Below are 21,875 nucleotides of genomic sequence, written 5' to 3' on the forward strand. Positions count from 1 at the left end.
AGTGCTTTGAGATAAGCCTTAGGTCATGTAGTTGCAATCAATTACTGTGGTTAAATATTGCAATAAAAAGATTAGGGATTAGTATTGGGGGAGAGAAAGGAGGCTTGAGAGGGTTGGCAAATGCCTTCCTCAGGGTGTGAGCACTTGAATTCGTGCTAGTCATTTTATTCATTTTCACTCTCACAAATTCTATCCAATCACTCGCTGACATGGCCACCTATCTATTTCTATATGTCTTTTTTCTCAATTTTTCTCTCATTTCAATTCTGTCTGTCACTGCCGTCCTCCAAACACAAAGGCTAAATCTGACAGCAATCCTCTGAAAACTTTTCTCAAAACTGACAGACCGATTTGTTCTGAGGACTTTTTGTCGATTAGAGGCTGCCAGAGCTAACTCTTGTTGTATCTGGGAATAACAACAAAAGCTGGGTGTTATCATGGTGCACTATCACAAAATAGCACAGTGGGATGCTGCATGATGGAGCTACACAAACAATTTGGCATCCAAAGCTGAATGGGTAAAAGTGGGGTCTTTAAAGGCCGATACTGACACTTTTGTACTGAAGCTGTAATTGAAGGCACCAGTCGGGATTTTTAACTCTGGACCCTAATAAAGACATCTTGTATTCTTCTGTATTTTCCTACTGTCAACAAATTCCACAAAACAATGTGATAGTCTTTTTCCGAATACTTTGTGACTTCTCCATCCTGTCACTGAGCCAATTTGTCACTTCCTGCTGAAAACGGGTCAAAAACATTGCTGCACTGCAGTAGTAAGTAGCAAATTTGTTGGAGATGTTTGCAGCAGCAAATTAATGCACATTTGCTGGATTCTTTACAAATGCAACTGTCTACACACACTCTGAGACAAATGTCTTGCTCTGAGCTAAACAATTGTGAGTTATCGAGGTTGCGCAGCCTAATATTTGACTGAGCAGAGTTCCAGCAGCAGTAAACCAATGTGCTGGCGCTGTACTTACGTAACACTGTGTTTACGCCCCCAGTAGATGTGACTTATTGGCTGCTTGGAACCTGATAATAGATAAAAATAGGATTCTTCCCTCACCTTTATTTACCCTATTGGTAAATATCAAATATCTTCATCTTTGTCAGGCCGGCTTGCTCTCGGTTGTCATTATAGTGTCAATGAGTGAAAGCAAAAAAGACAACATTAGGAATTCTTAATCCCTTAAAGCTGTTTCATGTAATTTAATAACTATGTGCGTCTCCCTTTGCCTCACCCCTACCCCACACCCCCCTCAACCACCCACCACTGGGAAATGACTCATGCATATTTCAGCAGTGTGTCTGCCCATTCCGAGTGGAGCTTATTGTGGCTGCATGCAGACGCCAATTCAACCCTCTTTCCCTTCTCCTCCCTCCGTCTCTCTCCCTCTCTCATTCACCCCTCTGACACCCTGTTCATCATCACTATTCCACATCTCAGAACATGGAGGGAAAGACTGAGAATAGAGACACAAATCTTTCCCTCATGAAAAAACAAACCTCCCAGCATCTTTTCTTTTAAAGTATCTGTTTGCCTTTGGCATTCTCAAACACACAATTATCTTCTGCTAAAGGGAAAAGTTTGCAGACCTTGAAGTCCTTGAAAGATGTGGTACAGATCGATTCTTGTTCAATATGCACAAATCTAACGAGTGAAACCTTTGAGGGTGAATGTCTTTTCTAACTGGGAGGATATTCCCACATTCCGTTAAATCATTAATAAACATAACAACAGCCCTTCTTGCATGGTTTCCCTTGCAGGCTGATTGAAACAGGTCTATTTACTTTCCAGGGAGAGCAGGTATAAAATAATCAAAGGGCACCTTGCACTGAAGGCAGGGCATGACCAAGACGTATGGTTGTGTTTACAGTGTGTAAACATCTGTTTACAGCTTTCCACTGAGCTGGAGATGCCTTGAATGCAAACCTACAGGGAAATGCATTCCAGGGATGGAGAGTCCAAGCCCAATCAATTAATTGATTGAAGTGTCTCCGTCTTTCTATAATTAAAAGTATTCCCAGTGATAATCACATACATTATGTGCCCATTGCCAGGAATTTACAGCTCTGTGTTGCCATTTCACTACCTGGACAGACAGACAGATGTCTGTACCATCTACCACAACAGAACATCTCTAAAATTGAGATGAGCATTGGAAGTCACAGAACAGAGAAGATGTAGCAAGAGTTAAGATGTGTCAATAAAAAGGCCATGTGTAGTAAGACAGTATTGTGAAGAAGAGGACTGTGGTAAACTTTTATGTGTTAACTTTCTCTCAAGAAATATCATATTGTGCTTCAATTTTGGTGGGTGTACGTGAACAACTATATCTCACAAGTTTGAGTTACAGCAGTGGAATGCTATATCAGGGTGTGTGTGTGTGTGTGTGTGTGTGTGTGTGTGTGTGTGTGTGTGTGTGTGTGTGTGTGTGTGTGTGTGTGTGTGTGTGTGTGTGTGTGTGTGTGTGTGTGTGTGTGTGTGTGTGTGTGTGTGTGTGTGTGTATGAAACAAAGGAGCCTCCCAAGAGGGTCATAAGATAGCTGAACAGGAGCCAAGTGAGAGACCTGTGCAAGGATACTGAGAGAGGTGGAAGGGGCAGGTGCATATTGTAATCCTACTTATCATCTGTCCTCTGTCATACTGTAACTATATTTCAGGCCAAGAATCTGCTGCCATCACATGCCTTTATCTTGACAAAAAACACCACACTGTTCATATAGCCAACCTCTTTTTCTGGATATCACAGGTAAAAGACTAATTATGCATCTAGGATGAAAGCTGTCACAAATTACAATAATGTCTATTGTTAGGGTTTGCCATTTTCAACTACTTAATTAAATGTCTTATATTTGCATTATTAAGAAAAAATTCCTTGACAAAGATGCAAGAAACATAAAACATTTAGCTCATTGGCCAATGCGTGACACTGCTGAAAGCCATTTAGATTGACTAACCTGGTCCCTTACTGGCATGTGGCTTATTTTGTAGCATTTATCTGCATTTGTGCCAATGGCCTTAATAATAATTTTTCATTCTCCACCTAACTACCTCACCTTTCCTCCTCTTTGAACCATCACACTGGGTGACTTGTCCTTAATGTAATTGGTAGAAAACAAGCAGCAGCCTCCATGTCTAAAAAACAAAGCCAACCCATAAGTATTAAAAAACTGCACTTCTTCTTCTTCCACTTGAGTGTGGCTCCAAAAACGACTAAATCCCCATCCCCCATGTTGAAATGTCTAACTTTACCCGATAAATAATTCTATTTACAACCTGGTACAGTACCAAAAATGTTCTGCATGGTTGAGGATGTGCCTCGTTGAGTGACAGCTAAGTGAGCGCACTGTTGCCCCAAACCAGCATTCACCAAAGTCTGGGCTCCTCAAGCAGCCCCTCATCTTTGTCCATTTTAGGATTAGCTGAAAGTTCAGCGAGGTGGCAATTGCAGAGCAGCCCACTCAGCCACCAGAGTGCTGTCATGGAGGCTGTATTCAGCTTCATTTACATTCTAATAGAAGCAGGTACGTGGTTGCTACTTGATCAAGAAAAGGTGATGACATAATTTTTGATGCTGTTAGAAGAGCAATAGCTGCATGGAACTAACTCATTCCTGCTTGCCATGTTGTTACTGGTCATGTTGATGGCCAAAACAACCCTGAGACCCATGTTGTTCAAGTGACCACACAGATGTGAGGCGTATATTGGGATACAGTTCCCATGGAAATATAGTGTCCTGCAACAGTGCTGGCAGACCATCTAGTTAACCCTCCCCTATTATTAATCTACACATTGTAGCCTGGTTACAAGGTGTTTACTGGCTTTTAATAAAATATATATATTTAAAAAACACAACTCAATTTCCACTTGAACTTCAATTGCATATACAACCAGCTACATTCCTGCCAGATTCATCATCAGGTAATCATGTTGGAGGAGTAACTGCATACAAAATTATTTGAAGGTGTGCACTAGGCAGGACTGACAGACAGGCAGGAGTTTATATCCACAACTAGTGTGCGGCTCTGATAGGCAGCTACATGGGGAGCTGCTGTATCGGCCTGATACCAGGCTGTGTCTAATATGGCGGGGATTGACTTCCTCTTGCTGGCTCCCAGGTAGTGAGGGGGATTTAAACTATTTTACCTCCCCAGATCTTCACACCTTCCCTCAGGCCCTCTCACCTCGATGCCTTAAATATTAATGGTAAATCGGAGGATAGTGGATGAGTGAGGAGGGGAGAGGCCTGACAGCTTAATCATGGAGGCAGCAGCCTCCCTCTCTCCTCTTCCTCAACGCTGTGGGCGGCTGTCACCACGACCTACATGATGTAATCACCTCCATAACCCTGATATGGGCCACAGAGGGCCGCGCAGAAAGAGATAGAGAGACAGAGAAGGGGGGAGGACCTAAGGGATCCTCCAGCTGAGGATCATTTAAAGTCAAAACCCACAGAGAGCACAGATAGGAGGAGGATGCAGAAACACATCAGTTTGAAAAATAAAAGAAATGTATGATACAGCTGACTGAAACACAACCTCAATCCATTTACTGTCACCTATACCACAGACATCAGCTGATTTTATTTTTGTGATCTTTATTAGCCTATCTCTTGGTCAATCTTTTTTTTTTTTCTTCATATCTTTCATATGATAACATTTATTTTTAATAAAGTCATTATTAATAATGTCAAACTCAGATTAAGTACCAATTTCAAGGTTTGTTTTCAGCTAACTAATGTGCCATCTTTACCCTTTTTCTGAGTTCTTATCAACTGCCAGTGAAAGTATTAAAAAATGAGCCCTGAGCTTTTACAGTGGCTGGTTATGGCAGTAACTTCATTATTCATTGTGATATTTTAACAATGAGCTGCCCTGAAATTCCATAACTGGGATAACTTGGAAAAGCTTTATCATTTATTGTCAACTGTTGTCTGTTTTGTATGTCCAAATGTATTGTAAGATGTCTAGAGACACCGACTTACAGACTTACACAAAATAAAAAATGTCAATTGGCTTCCAAGGGTTATCGGCTGTAAATCACTACTGTATTACATCAAGACAAAAAAGCTGTCATGAGAGATCCCAACTGATAGGATATGACACAGGTGAGAACTTCAAATACAAGCAGTTACCTCATTAAGCAAAGCACTTTATACTTGACATTTTGAAAGGTGCTATATGAAAGAACTTTTAACACCCCAGGCATTTTCTCAACAAGAAATCACTGATGGGGAGCCCTTATATTCTAGGAAAATGGGGATGAAATACAGTCAAACATGGACCAAATTAAGCATGGGCATTTTGAGTAGTTTTCTAACCAAGTAACCCAACCTGGTCTTACTTGAGTAACCGATTACTTTAATAAAAAATAGAATGACTCATAAATGATTGATCCGAAACAGCAATTCACTTACATAGAGTGTTTGGACCGAAACACAGGTCTGTCCAGTGTTTCCCCCAGAAAATGTGTTAGTTTCGCCACGCGCGCTGCTGTTATGCATGCGCGCTTCTCTGTGGTGTGTATGTGTGTAGGCGCTCGTCCGACGGGGGGGGGGGGGGGGGGGGGGCTGGGCGGCGGCGGCGAATATCGCTACATTTTTATTTTTTTTAAGACGTTAGTTTAGGCGGCAGCTCTTTGTTGTTAAGGCGGCCGCCTTAACAGGAAAGCGCTGCGGGAAACCCTGCTGTCAGTCACTCTGCTCTGCTCTGAGCCGAGGAGAAAACTTTTCTCGTATCCTACAATTTTTATCCAATGAGGAGAGAGAACGGCATGAAGGGCTGTGTGTGCAGCCAAGGAATGCGCGTGAATGTGGTGACGTAGGGACGAGGACTGTTATGGTGCGTTCAAGGCAACTCGTAACTCGTGTTTTTACGACCTGTGAAGTCGTACCAGTTCGATCTGGTACGAGTTCACGGGTCGGAAGTTACGAGTGGCCGTTATAGTGACTTTCACAGGTAAAACAGGTCGGAAAAACACGAGTGGGTTGCCTGGAACGCTACAAAGTCGTAAGTTGTGACTTGAAGCTGTAATTTACGGTTTCAAAAGCCTGCCTGGAACGCAGCATTAGCCAAAACGACCGGATCGCTTACTTCTGCTTTAATAGGGAGACAAGACTGTCACAGTGAATATGAACAAGGAAGTGGAAGTCAGCCACTTCTGCCTGCTTATTGCATACAACAAGAAGACGTTTTCAATCCGTCCCTCAGGTACTCTGACAGCACAGAGATCAAAACATGAAGGTCTTGATCTGAGGACGTTATTTGTTGTCAGCACATCTATATTTTATGATGCCAAGGCACCTTCAGTTTGGCTGTTTCTCTGATTTTCAGCTGGACTGCAGGCACTTACTGCCAGAGCAAAATGAAAATACCCCTTTTAGGGCACTGACAAAAATACAGAATATGGAGCAGTTCATGTAGTCAATGTTTCTCAAGCAACTGAGAGGCAACTGGAGTTAAAATGGAGACTCGAACATTCATTTTCTGTGGTATGTAAGCTTTGTTTTACTCTTAAAGATGAAGACCTGGCTGATGTGAAACTTACTGCAGTGGTTTGGCATTGGATTGGATCAATATAACCAATTGCAATGGTTGTTATTTTAATGATGTAAAATGTATGTGCAGACAAATAGAAAAATACAGGTATCAAATGTCATATATAATTGTATTTCTATCCTGGACAGACAGCTTTCTGTAGCTCTCTAGTGACTCCAGTGGGACAATAATTAATAGTGAGAGTGAGAGAACATTTAATGGGGAGCTTCCAACTCGTTTGACTGATTATCTGTCCACAAGTTACAGTATACAGTTCCCACGTCAACAGAGAGCTCTGAAGAAAATAGACTAATTGATCTAATGAATGTAGCAATTGCCATATAATTTGAACACGGGACAGTAAGGCCAAGAGAAATATAATCAGGAGAAGAGTTGCCCTTCTTACCCCATTTATGGGATACGTCTTCCATCCAAGCTCTCCTAGCACAGACGTCGTATCCAGCAGCACAACTGAAATGGGAAAAGGAGGAGAAGGGAAAATACAACCATTAGCAATCTGTCAACACACAAAAAGTCCTATTTTCAGCCTGGAAATTGAAATATCAGTCATAAATGTGTTCATTTAGACATTTCTTATATTAACAGAAATGAGTTTCTTGGATGAATATTTATGTGTATGGCAGGGTATACAGTGAGAGCAACATTTTTTGCTCCTTGCAACACAATTTAGGGACTGATGGATTGCAGTCAGATTGCTGTCAACAGTCCATTCCCTTACCTGCCATCCCTCGCTCCCACCCACAGCTTTCCTTCAATCTCACTCACAACAATGTGCTCCTCTTCAGCCTATGACTGAGACTGTTCATGAGCTATAATCAGGGATAATTCTGTCTTCAACACTGTTTTATGTGCCGTTCAATTACGTGGTTCATTCTGCCAAATATTAATCAAGACAGTTTTTCCATGTATCTTAAATGGAGCTCTGATATTGCTTCTCCCCAGAGTTCAATATACAGTGATATTAATCTTGCCATAGCATGATACTGTAATTGTCAACTGACTCTAAGCTTCCATGTGGTGTTAAAAAAAACAAAAAAAAACACAATGCAATTTTACCCTGGAAAATATTGCCATCCTTGACAATATTTTGTCTTGCTCTCAAGGACAGTCGATTTAATAATTCAGGAGGAAAGTGTTTCCCCCAGCAACAAGTGATTTACAGTGAAAAGGAGCAGATATGGCTTGCTGAATTTACCTTCAATGACGCCAGAATAGCATAGCTGAATTTTTAAAAAAAAGTTTACCTACACTTGTGACAACATTAGGGAATAGAAAGGCAACAGAGTTCCATTTTGAAACTCCATAAATATTAAATAGAGCCCATCCAGTCACCTTGTCAAATGCGCCAAATGTACAGTATATGTAACAATACAGTTATGTCCTACTTGCATGTAGATCCACTGCATCATGAAGTAGGTATAAGAAAACAATTGATATTCAGGGAGAGAGCTGGCAGAAAAACAATACCACACTCAGGAGACTTGTTTTAAAGCCAGTCACCACCCCCACCCCCCATAGTCATCACTGTAGAATCTGCTCATCAGCAGCCAAAAAAATTCGTCTTCAAACTTGCCCTTGAGCAACCATTGCCTCACATCTTACATGCCTTGCCAAAAATCACATGTTTTACACAGATTCGGATTTCTGATAAATCTCTGGGTATTTTTCTACTTTGATGATGACTGAGGCTTAAGTGTCAGTCAGTCATGAATGTCCACTTAGAGCTTTGCAAGTAGTCCTTGAGGGGCTCATTACACCAACACAAATCTCTATCAGTGACAATTCTTCCTGAATAAATCTCCATTAACATGATTGCTCTGGGACAGTTAGTTAATACAACTAAATGTACATCAAAGGAGGTAGTTTCAATGGTGGGATATTATCATTCGCAAATTACAAAATTGATGTTTGTATCTCTATAAATGTACTCTGACAAGATCAAGGCAAGAAGATAAAGGGCCATGTTTAAATCTGTTCGTTTCACAGTTTACAGAGAGTTTCAGAGATTGTCTTTCAGCTGTTCAGTTAGGTTTTCAAACTTTTCATTGTGCTCCGTGTACGTGTCTGTCACACACAACTGAATACTCCCTCAACTTTCCCTGGTCTTCCACAGAACTCGGATTAGACACAACCGACACAACACAACACCTGCTATTTAGAGAGTTAAGAAAACCATCCAGGATATGGCACTCTGGCCTTGTCAGAGCCACGAAATGCAACAGGGGGAAAAATACGTAATTGCAGTATATAAATAAGTTGATGCTTTGCAGTGCTGGTGTGGTTGCACAGCAGACAAGTGTAGCCTACCGTAGGCCTATATTTCAATACATCAAAAACACAAGCAAGATAAATAATAGTTACTTTGTGATTTATTTTAATTCTTTACTCTCATCATATCATTTAAGGTGTACAAAGCATCCTTTAAAAGCCTGCACAGTCTAAGTTGCAATGTAGACTGAACATTGCATTGGGTGACACAAAATTAATACATGGTTTATCATTGTCATAACCTCCCATAAATACTCACAGAATGTAATTAACTATAATTGTTATCTGCTTCCACATATGGATGTTATAGTGCTGAGTTTTGGTGGTTGGAGCCAATTCAGCAAGCAAGAAAGAAAAAAAAGAAAAAAGAAAAAATGGAGAGCCAAACAGGCTATATGCATGTGCACACAGCTGCATACAATTGACGTGCAAGGATTGACAAAGTGACCCAATAAAAGTGTGAAAATAATTGGTGTAAAAAGTCACCATACAGACGGAACAGTAATGACAGTAACTTAGCTTGCTAAGGTTGCGTGCAGCCAGCTCACCTCTGGAGCTGTCATTATGTTAGCTTTGACAAGCTAACGTTAGCATTGTTGTGCAGAGCATTGCTACAACAAATGCTTGATGTCGCAGTTCCAGTTAAGGACATCTCCTCCAACATGTTGTTAATATGAAGGTAGCACGCGTAACTTACTCACCCCTCTGCTACTGTCTGTCTTTGAGCCGCTTAGGTTGTTCTTCCTTTCATTTGAAACTAACTTTAGTCTGTGGCACCGTCTATACTGGCGTTAGGTTGTCACTGCTGACCCGCCACACAGGCAAAACTCCATACATGATACCCACTTGCTAGGGAATCTGTTGCTTCCTTGCTTCACCAGTACTTGCTGCCATCGCGCTGCTGTGTCCCCTTCAGGTGCTGTGTACCTATTCTGGCGCAAACTATAAGGTGTGGCCTTTAGAGCCACCGTAGACCGCGAAGACTAATCAAAGACGACCAGCCGTCACCTGTTGTGCCCGCGTACCCCCCCCCCCCCCCCCCCCCCCCCCTCCCTTTTTTTCTTTTTTTTGTTTTTAATAAGTTAATGAGATAAAGTTTTAAGCCCCATTTTCTCTGGTCAATTTAACCATAACCCAATATTCAAAAGAGTAGCCTAATCCCAATTTAATGTCACTGTTATAATAATATAAAATATTTTTATTAATTTGGGATAGCCTACTGAAAAGAGGTTTACAGTTTACAGGTTTAAATGAATTATAATAAAATTGATACAAATCAAAAGAAGTGCCAGCTTTGGCAGAGGAATAAGCTATAATGTGGATCTGAGGGGAACTGCAAAGTTGGATGATCATTCTTTGTGAGATCATAATAGCTACTTGAGCCATTCTTTTACTATCTGGTCTGGTCCAGTGGCTGTGTTTAAATGTAAATTGCATGGAAATGGTCAACACTCCTATCTTATTTAACTAGTTAAACAAATCATTTTTGCACCCTGCTCCTATTGCCTCACCAACCAAAACTTAACTGACATAGCCTATGTAAGAAGAAGTAAGAAGAGCAGTGGAGGACACATTAATAGAGCGGGAACTCCCTGTGAGTAGGCCAGGGCAACTTATTCAAAAACCTAATAGCATGTGTGCTGATACGTAAGTAGGCCTAGTAGCTACTCTTTTAAGGACAGAGAAATATGGTTCTCTACGATTTCCAGTATAACATTATAAATGTCATCCGTAAAAATCCATAAGCTGCACACAGCTGGGGAGTGGTAACCTCAGACTGCCTTAGCAAAAGGAAAAGAAAAAGAGAGACAGATATGCAGCAACAAAAAGAGAAAAGAGAGAGTGAGACAAGTTTTAGTGATTGACTAGTTGTAACCGTGGTTTAGCCACTTTGCATTTTGATAAAATAAAGCATGTCTTTAACACCAGATCATATTTAATATGGAAAACCTTTTTAGAACTGGAAAATAAAGTAGGCCTAATTAATGAGTCCTGTTATGTTATATCAGTCTGAGATAAAATAGACATTGATTTTAATGAAAATGTTGCAGATTATTTTATTGATTACAATCCAGTCTGACAGAAAGGCTTCATGCCGATCCTTTTCATCTCTCAACCCAAATATCTTAGTTTTAAGATAACCTCCTTGTTTCAATGTTGACTCATTTTGGATCTTTTCCAGCGTCTCTATGTCTTTTTCTGCTCACCTGTGCCAGGTCTGTGCCATGTCAGTGCCAGTGCCATGCTGGAGGACTAGCTGGCACTGCCTCTAGTGTTAATGGACACCATTAGGCTACTGTGGGCAGGTGAGCAGCACAGTCCCTGGAGAATGGCCTAATTACTGTGAGTTGGCTGTGTTGCTCACTGCAGTGAGCAGTTTCACACCTCACTTTGCCATAAATAAAGAACAGCTGATGTACATTAGTAGGCAGTGTGAAAGTATCCAGCAGAGAACACTGTGCTGTTGGGTCAAAACATTGTGTTTCCATCTTCATAGGAGCTAAGAAAATAGTTTGATCTTGACTAAAAAAAGTTTTATAATGTTTGAACCAGCTTTGTAGAACTTGTACAATGAACTATATCGCAAAGACAATCATAGGTTATCAGGCATTAGGTACAGTAGGCTATTGTATTCAGGATATCACAAGTCAAATACAGGTGGACAAGTAGTTTGGCACCCAATCCCAATTTCTCCCCCAAGACCTCAGTCAACTCTCACAGATGTCTCCTGTGTGTTGAGTAATATTTAACCTTAACTTTATATTACTACAAATGTCCAAAATTTACAGACAAGCTGAGTCCAGAAATGAGAGAGAGGGGAAAAAAAGAAGAAGCTGCGAGTACCATTGGAAAACCGGAAGGTCAAAACACAAAAAATCTGAAGAACTAAAATAACCTACAGGCTACAAATGGCTGAGGCCAAAAGAACATGGATCCAAGGCACAGGAGACGAAACATTAGAAACAGCAGAGACATCGATTAAAGGTAGAGACAAATAAAAGGACCTTAACATACTGACAGAGACTTCAGTGCAATAAAGGAGCAGGTGAAACTATTAGGAGCAGGGCAGGCAGTCACATTGGTGGGGACAAAAAACAAACTAAACACACAGACATTTAGTGTTTACAAAATAAACAGGTCATTTCAGGTCAGGATGTGCTTGATTTGTGCAAAAGATGAAAGATGCTTTTTCAGTGACCACTGTGACCTGACATGAACACTGTTCACAAAGCCAGTCCTCAACCAAAATCTGCCTTTCTACTTCTAAAATCAATATCCAAAGTTTGATTATAAAAAATGTAGTTTTTCCAATGACCAAAAGTGAATGGGTGTATGAGTCCATGCGTTAAACTACTGTATATTCTCATGTGTTTGCACTTTCACTTGCCTGTGTGTGCATATTTTCGTTTAGGCATAGGTGCCCTGAGCAGCATACCTACCACTGTACACTAAAACTGCTTGCATAGGAGGCATATCCATCCATCCTCTCTCTTTCTATTTCTCTCCCTCTCTCTTTCTCTCCATAGAGTCATCTTTCAGCCAAGCACCCACAGACCCCGCCTGGAGCTGAGGGTCCTCTGGGACTTCCACTGGTTAGATATAAAAATAGAACATGAGCTGGCCAACTCATAAATATATGGAGCTCCAGTAGAATGATGACATCTCCTGTCTGGCCTACAGCCCTCGCAGGCCACACAAACACCCCAAAATAACTACCGCACTAATAACAGACCCAAAAGGAAGTCTCATCCGCTGTTACTTCATGTAAATTTCAATTTGGAGCAGAAAACAGAGATACAGGTGTTGCCACCTTGCTCAAGTAGAGCAGGTAAAACTACAAAAGGATGCTGCTTCTTTGAGGGTTTGTGTTTTTTTAGTTAGGTTTGGGTAATGAGTTTGCACTGGACTGCCCTGAATCTAAGACTTGTTCGATTTGTTTAACTAGAAAAAATACTACACTACGCCACTTAAAACGCTCATTATTGTAGTTGATTTGGTACATGACGTGGATTTTGACAGTATGATAAACGTTGAATGGATGGATATATTAAAGTTTTGTGTGAGAGTAAATCTTTCTGTAAACCAAGTATTTAACATCTACACAGTTTTCTTTTGCAGTGAAAGATTAATGGAGTATGCAACTGAAATGTATTTCTTTTTTCTCAGATGTCTGTGGTTCAAAAAGCAAAGTTGAATCCAAAACAAAACAAAAGCTTTTCATTTGCAAGCACTCTACACAGCCACTGGTAAACATTAAGTCTTGTTAAAAGACAAATAACAGCATTTGATGAGCAGAGACTTATGGAAATTGATTTTGGTGAGTATTTCAGCGACAACTTTGTGTTGTCATTTAGTGAGGTAAACAAAGTACTGGGCTCTCAGCAGATGATATGCTGTGAAAAAAATACACAGCAAGAGGCAGGAGCTGACAGGCATGACATGATTTTCAACACATCTTCACACTCCACAAGATCAAATATTCAGCAACATAATAAATGACAGCATTCCAATACGGGTGATTAGATGTGATATAGGCTGAAAGTGTTTTTAAATGAGAGATTAGTGAAGGGGATTCATGCCAATAAAATGTGAATTAGTTGTTCTGCACTAGGTCAAGTACTGTTGCTCGATGTAACATGTTGCAGTTCACCTCAAGTAACATCACAACAGCCGTTTTCAATTCGTCTCCAAGGCCAAATCCCTGCAGAGACACCACTGATGAGGCTGAAGCAAGAAGTGCCCACAGTGTTTGATAAGATAAACTTTAAATCATCCTGTATGATACATGCATGGGAGAAAACAAAAGTGTGGGCTTTTGTGGCAACATCAACTCATATGATCCTTTTAAAGGATAATTACAGTTTTTTTTTACAATCTGGACCCTATTTCTAGCATAAAAAAAGATCATTACTCACCCAGATAACTTTGGTGTCATTACAAGTCGTTCCGACGAAATTAGATCCAGCCAAAGCCGCGTATATCCGTATAATGCGAGTACACAGGGCAGCGCAATGCAGCCTCTAAATAACACATTATCCACCGCGAAACTCGTTCATTTCACCAATATTTTGTTATGATACGCTAGTGCTATTCCCCTCTGAGTCCGGGGTTAGCTGTTATCAACATCCGGCGTCTGTAGGTTGACCTACTGACCTCTGACCTGGATGATGTCATCTCCGACCGCGGTGCGGCGCGGCTTGTTGCTACCGCTAATGCTACGGTTCGTTTCTGCGTATTTCCGACTTGTCAGAACAAAATGAGCAGCTGGACGAAGTTCAGCTTCAACAGGCTTCCTCTCCGCAGCCTGGACTCACTAAAGCTCTGGCTAGTTGCGCTAAAAATGGACCCAAATGCCAAAGTGGAATGATAATAATCAGAATGAGCCGGGCAGCGCTCAGAGATGACATCATCCAGGTCAAAGGTTAGTAGGTCAACCTACAGACCACGGAGGTTGATAACAGGTCATCCCGGACTCAGAAGGGAATAGCAGAGTATGTGTTATTTAGAGGCTGCATTGCGTGCCCCGTGTACTCGCATTATACGGATATACGCGGCTCTCGGCTGGATCTAATTTCGTCGGAACGACTTGACACCAAAATTATCCGGGTGAGTAAATTATCGTATTTTATGCTAGAAATAAGGTCCAGATTGGAAAAAAATGGTAATTATCCTTGCAAAGAAAAATACCTTTCAGGATATTTCAGACAGTCAATAAGTAAATATAGTACAGTGATTTCCTACTATGCAGGATGCCATATCTCACACATTAAACGCACAACACGGAGCTGTTTCTTCCATGTTTTTATCTAAGAAAGTAATTTTTTTCATGTTGTGATTTTATACAAAGTAAATGAATTAGAACACCTGTGTGGGTGTAGAAAAGGTGTGTGGTGCCCTTGACTCAAACAAGTTTCAGATGTCTGCAAACCGACTCTCAAAACATCCAACCTGTCTGTCTGAAACCTTAAGGTATGTTTTGCACGCAGCACTTCCAGCACAGTCCTTTTAATACCAAAGCTAGTTTATATAAACCACATTTCAAAATTAAACAGCACTCACTGAGGCATAATTGCCTGATCATTCATACATTTGAAAGGAGTTATTTTCCTCAAGAGTAAAACATGAAGTGGATCTTGTTCACCAGGTGGCTATAAAGCTCAAAGACAGCACAACTCGACAGTCATTATCTTAATGACTTTGAAAAAGCCTGGCCTTCACAAAAGGCATTTCCCTCTCTCCAGGCAGGTGGCCTTCGTGCAAAGACCTCTCTTTACATGTGGCAGCGTGTACTCCAATAGCGATGAAGTTAAATCTGATATACACTATATCACAATGCATTTATACAACCCTGAACACATAAGAAGAACAATCAGAAGACAATGCATCTCCAGTGCAAAAATAATTTTGAATTGCCTATTTTTCTTTTTCAAAGAACAGTTTCAAACTGTGCACAGACACAGATACTGAAACTGACAGTGTTCACAGTGTTTTTCCTCTTGTATAATAAGCATTCACATGACACACAAGCAAAGACAGAGAGTTGTGAGTCAAAGGTGCGGAGTTAACATTTTTTGTGGCTCTGGATCGGCTGGTTGATTGATTTTCTTTGACAGCACACGGCTGCTGAATATCTCCTTCATCTACAGCAGTGATGGCGATGTCAGCGCTCTGCGGGTGGCACCAGTGAGATGAGGCGCTTTAATCAGCCATCCACACAAATCAGCGTAAAACAGTTGAGTTATTATTTTGACTTTATTGCTGGATCCATTTGCGTCTTGCAATACATACGAGTGAGAAGCTCAACCATCAGCTTTCTGACATGTGTTCCTGAAAGAATTGAAATGCGTTGGGGGGGGGGGGGTCATACATGATGGTCTGATTTTCCAAGAGTGACTTCACTTTATGAATTTTCATACATGGATTTGGAGTGCAACAAAGATTGGTCTCCAGATTGACTGAATATGAAAGCAATCCTCTGCTCAGGAAAAATCTACAACAGCTGAAGAACCTAATAAATCAGATTTGCGAATGTTCACAACAATAAATATTGCTTTTTTTTCTCTTTTTTTTTTTTTTTTTACAAGGAAGGGGAAATGGCCCAAAAAACTAAATTAAAGTAAAGAATATGGGAAGAGGAAGGAAAAAAAGGTTTGTTCAAACTTGGCAGTGAGTGAATAGAGCTTTGTTAATAACTGTCTGCAATCCCAGTTGAGTTGATGTGGGGGATTGTCTGACATGTTGCTGTGAGAGAAGGCACGCAGGCGAGAAGGGAAAGGTGATTGGTTTTTATTGTTCTCCTAACAGCTGACATCTCGCCCAATTTTGTCTGTGAAATCCCCAATCTTTGGAGTTGTGCTTGTCTGTGTTCAGAAGCATCAAACTACACTAAAACACCCCTGAGAAACGGTGTTTAGTTTTGTCCCAAGCTTACACTTACAGTCTATACTGTATCTTAGCAGGAGGAAACAAAAGCTCATCTGTTTATTAGTTTTGACCTTCATACTGTAAGTTTTTAACATGAACATGATGGAAAGGTTAAGACAGATACTTTTCATCCACGCCACTGCAATTTAGTGTCTTCAGTTCAGTTCATAAAGCTACTGGACCACTGAACACAGTCTGGTGTTAATTTGATAAGAAGAAAAAACCACAGTGAGAAATTAGCAGGAGAAGTGGTGAAAATACATGAATGCCTTGCCATTTAATGAGACACTTTTCTCAGAGTTATTATCAGTTTTTCCACACTGAGCTATCATGCTGTGGTAGACCATGACTGCTATTGTGCCACTGAGGTCCCGGACCAGTCAATATGAGAGCCTAAAGTACAATAGAAAGTAAACATCAGTTCAATCATTCAATCTGTGGCAGAGAAAAACAGAGTGAGGCTGTTATGTAGCAGCTGTCTGGGAGAACAAGGGGTAGCATCACTCTTATTGAACTCAGAGAACAATAAAATATAACCTAGGGGGCAGATCCTGCTGTGTCCCTACACAATCAATAAGACTATTTTAAACCTCACTGATGCTGCATGTGTGCGTGTTGTGTGTGTGTGTGTGCTCGTGCGCGTGAAGCCAAGGAGGACCCCACACACAGAGAAAGGTGTGTGTTAGCCCCAACCATAAAGACCATAGACTGGTGGACTGCATGCACATGAAAACGATATTCATGATATTCAGTGACACTCACGCGCGCGCACACTGCACAAACGCGCATGCAGTTGCACAAGTGCACGGCACCAGACTTACGCGGCATGTGCATCTAAGTACGCACGAGGCATAAAGTGAAAGCACGTACATTTTCACCCCACGCGCGCGCGCACATGCACGCACACTGAGTGATTTCATCTTTGGCGGCTCAGTAGCATTTACTGTAGGTATGTGTGTCTGAAATCTATTGCAAGACTTCCAGCATAAAACATGACAGGCACCCAAGTCTGCTCCCCTCACACTGTCAGCCACTTAATGATTTAATCCTTGGCTTTTGGGGTGTGTGTGTGTGTGTGTGTGTGTGTGTGTGTGTGTGTGTGTGTGTGTGTGTGTGTGTGTGTGTGTGTGTGTGTGTGTGTAAAATAGGATATAGAATGTGTAATTACAGAAGCCTCGAGGATGTCACTTCACTTTATGATTTTATGACCCAATTCAGTGGTTGGGGGAAAAAACGGAGCGGAGTGTGTCCACTGAACTCCACTGTATGAAAACAATAAACTTAATCTGACTGTGAGCCGTGGTTCATTCTAGCGCGGCCAGAATAACTAGTTAGTTATTAGGAGTAATACGACTAATGGCATGAAAAATAATTCCATAAACAGCTAGGGTTAAAGTATATCTCTGCAAATCTTTTGCCATGTTTTAATTCTAGTACAATAAAGCAAAAATATCCACAAAAAAGTGGATTCTCACATCTAGTAGATACACTATGTGCATCAATTTCAGTAGTGCACGACCTTTTCTCAGTGGTATCAGTTTATTGGTTTAACTTCGGCGGGGTAGTGTTACTTTACTTACAGTTACAGTGTCCATAATGGAAATGGAAAAACCTTCCAGGAAAATAATAATAACTTAACAATGAAATAAAAAATAAAATGAACAAATTGTTTGTATGCTGTCTGAACAAACTCGGGTCTGACATGAGAGGATGGTTGAACTCTGTGAGGTTCGTCTCACCTTGGTTGCACTGGATGAAGCGAGTGAGGACAATCCCAAGATAGAGTGAAACGATGAAAAATCTCTTTCCAAAAGTCATGTCTGCTGCGGCATCTGAGGTACTTCTGTCCGAGAGGTAATGTGGTCAGAGAAAAGCGATCCTCCACAAGCCCTGATCCAACCCGTCCTGGTACCTACATTTGGTCCTGGATGAAGAGAGCTGCCCTGTTACTGAACGACACATCCATCCTTTTACCTGCTGGCAGCGGCGGCGACGAAGCGGAACAGACAGAATCTGGATAAAGTCTGAAGTGTTTTTCTTTCTTTCTTTCTTTCTTTCTTTTTTTAACACAAGATTAAAAAAACACTTGGCTCCTAAGAAGTTTGGAGATCTCCCCTGGACAGGTTATTACATTGTTTCAAAGAGACACTAAAATGCCCTCATCGGTCCGGTGCGTCTCCGTGGCGCACAGAGTCGTGACAGACTTGAGAAACCCTGGTGTTGGCGCGGGTGATGTGCCGTGGATAGCCGGCTGCGTGTCTCCAGCCCGGTCCGCCGAAGCAGCGGGATGCGGACGGTGAACAGAGGAGTGACTGGGATGCAGCGGAGGAGCAGCTGAAGCGACGGCTACAGTGGGAGACTGTGCGCATCTGTGCAGGATGCTCGGCACTAGAGGGGGTTAGCTGACAAGGCAATGGCGTATGTGTGTATGTGTGTGTGTGCGTGTGTGTGTGTGTTATCTGCTGGTTCAAGTACAGGGCTTCCTACATTTTTCCACAAGGACCTGAAAATGTTAAATATAGCCTCCTGCGTTCCTGTCTGGTATGATTTTCCCTTGAACATCTCTTTTATATTGTATAATCTCATGTGAAATGTTACCAGTGTTGTGAGAGAGCAAGCTTGTAATAAGTCTCTTGCACATAGTTTGATAAATGAAATGCTAAACCTTGAAATCAGCCAGTAGTGTAACTTGTGAATTGATACATCCACTTTCATTTCAACTCTTAGTTGAGGAACTTGTACAAGTCAACATGTCTATGCAGGACATGCAGTGAAGAATGTGAAACCACTGTAATTCTACGTGGCCTTTATTATATGTTCAGACCTTTTTTGCAGCAGTGAAGAGGAAAATGCACCATACATATAGTTTTCATCGGTCTCCTCTTTAACTGAGCAACAGATAGAGAGACTGGTGATGTAATCTGAGTAAAGTACTGGGGTTGCTTCACGAGAAAGTGGCCGATGGGGGGAAAAAAGAAGAAAAAACACAGAAACCACTAATTCACTGTAGACAGACCAACTGTATAAAAGTGACATCTAATAAATCTCTCCAGTGGAGTTCTACTGCACTGATTTCCTCCTTGGGGAAGCGGTTCTGATCAAATTTACTGTGGACTGGAAGAACAAACTTTAAATTCTTTTTTATTTTCTTTCTTTTTTTGAGTGGATTTTCTCTGTGTGATGTTGACAGCTGAAAAACTCAAATGACAATGGAAAATGGGGTATTTTACAGATAACGGGTATTACACCAGTGTTGAAGTGGAATAGACAACCCTTGTTCTGCAGTTACAGAAAACCTTATCCCACAGGAAGTGCAGCTTAATTTCCATCCATTTGTAGTACAACAGTGAGCTTGCCAAGCCACCAATGTCAGCCAAGATTAGGAAAGGTCTTCCTCTCATCTTCATGGACGTCTCATCGAATGAGTAAGCAAACCCTCCCCAACCTGACCGGGTTAAACAAAGCTATGCCTGCTGCTGTGATGAGAGCCAGTCAATCAGAACATAGGAACAGCTACCTGTCAGCACAGAGGGGGTAAATACATCAACATCACAATCCGTCACCACCACTTAGCTCCCAGCCAATCACCAAACAATGCAGAAGAAGATGCTGCCAGCACCAAGTGCAAACACACTAGAGGACAGAGGGTGGTGGGGTAGAATATATTGACCACAGCGGCCTGTTTGTGTCTATTGTAGCTCGAGGGAGGCCGTACATTCAGCCGAAATGGATCAAGCTATTAACGTCACATTGCAGATGTATTGCAGCTATAAAAAGATGGATAAACTTTGTGGGGTCTCTCAGTAAGAGGGGTGGTTATTGAAATTTTAGACCAGTGTGTGTGCTGTAAATTTGTCATTGATGGGGAAATAGATTTGAATATTTTAATCGCTTTCACACTCGCAGCTACTTTATGCCTTTATTCCCCAAAAGTTATCGATAAAAAGTCAACAGATTTTTGGCAGAAATGTTTACATTCCCTCTTTACTGACTATGGTTATGAGATAGTGCTGCTACAACACCCACTATTATTTCCAGTGATGAATACTTTATTACTATCTGCTGTACTACTCCTAAAAATGCAAAATAGAACATATTGCAGACCATTTAAATCATCTCTCGTTCCTGTAGAGAGTGAGACTGGTGATGACTTAGAATGATGATCAAAGAGGGCAAACTGTTGAGAAGAGGTCCTCTACTGCCACCCCCCTGCAATGATTTGGTTTCCTTTGCTGTAATAGTGGTCAATGAGGTGTGACTGTAGTGTATAGGGGGCCTAACTGTGAGCTATGATTCCCCCTGTCCAGAGAGAACAAGCTCCGTCCATCTGTACTCATCACAAGCAAAGAGCTGGAACGAGACCACATCAGCACAACTGACAGAGACAATGAGACTTTATAACGCTAATGGTTTCACTAATGTCCTGTTCACAATGAAGTGCCAGCTCATACAGAACTGCCCCACACGTGGGTTGAATCCAAACTGATAAAACAAAAAGAAAGTCCATTACATGTTACACAATTGCGATACACCTTGTTTATCTGGTTTTTATTACTAGTTTGTTGTTTGCTAGTGTGTTTTTATGATTCCGTTAAGTGGACAATCTAACAACACAACCTGTCATAAAGCGTATTGGTCATGGTTTTTGCATGTGTTCCCCTCATTTATTCTCTGGAGTGGCACAGTGGTGCAGTGGTATAACAGTCAACTCACAGCCAAAAGGTTCTGGGTTTGACCCCTGGAGGGCTTTCTGTGTGAAGTTTGCATACTTCCCCTCTGCCAATAGGTTCTCTCCATGTTCTCCACTTTCCTCCACAGTCCAAAGACGTGCACACGAGGCACGTACTGTATGGTGTAGGTGTGAATGTGTGTGTTTGTTGGTCTCTTAAGTAATTCCTTGGGGCTTTTCAGGCATTTAATGGATAGGACAGTAGAGAGACAGGAAATAGGGAGACGGAGAGAGGGGGAATGACGTGCAGCAAAGAGCCACCAGCATAATCGAACCCGGGCAGCTGCGGTGAGGACTATAGGCTCTGTATATGGGGCGCCTTCTATACTCACTGAGCTACACAATGCCCACAATGTGTTGGTTCAGTCCAGTTGGTCCAGTGTGTGTTAGACTGTTGTCCTGTTTCATCTTGGGTTGGCTCCAGGCCCTGCGCTACCCATGGATAAGTTGGGATACAGCCAATGGATGTGTGGAATTCTCTTGTATTAATCTGCAAAATAATGAGTGACTGGAAAAAAGATAATGTACATGTGACAGAGTGTAGCCAATGTTAGTCTGGCCCTCTGCGTTGTGTTCGGTACCGACTGCCCCAGGCGGGGTTTGAACCCTAGTCTCCTGCACGGCGGGCAACTATGCAAACCATTTTGCTAAGAGGTCAGCGATCACTTTGCAGTCAGGTTTGGATGTCGTTTATGGGTGAGTGAGTTCACCCGGACCCTCCGTTACAAGAGCACAGTTCCACTGTGTAGATTCTCAGAAAAAACACACAGGTGAAATGCAAGTGAAGTTTATAAATCAGTTAATTACTTCCGAATGGCATTTAAGTAAATTTAGTAAATCAATGTAGATGCATATATCAAAAGAGTGCATGAGTTAACAGTGATGCCCTATT

At 41.5% G+C, this 21,875-nt stretch overlaps 1 protein-coding gene across 1 annotated transcript in view; it reads right to left on the minus strand.

Annotated features, from left to right (window-relative positions):
* Window positions 1-18,072, minus strand: part of LOC311004390 (ephrin type-A receptor 6-like) — a gene marked incomplete at both ends in the record, with an annotated part of 173,912 nt that extends 155,840 nt beyond the window's left edge. The window contains 2 exons of the mRNA XM_083996441.1: window positions 6,947-7,011; window positions 17,994-18,072. Coding sequence (XP_083852567.1) covers window positions 6,947-7,011; window positions 17,994-18,072 — 144 coding nt within the window. The remainder of the gene's footprint in view (window positions 1-6,946; window positions 7,012-17,993) is intronic.
* Between the last annotated feature and the right edge of the window lie 3,803 nt (window positions 18,073-21,875).

This window comes from Trachurus trachurus (assembly GCF_905171665.1).
Source record: "Trachurus trachurus genome assembly, chromosome: 21".
Classification (NCBI taxonomy): Eukaryota; Metazoa; Chordata; class Actinopteri; order Carangiformes; family Carangidae; genus Trachurus; species Trachurus trachurus.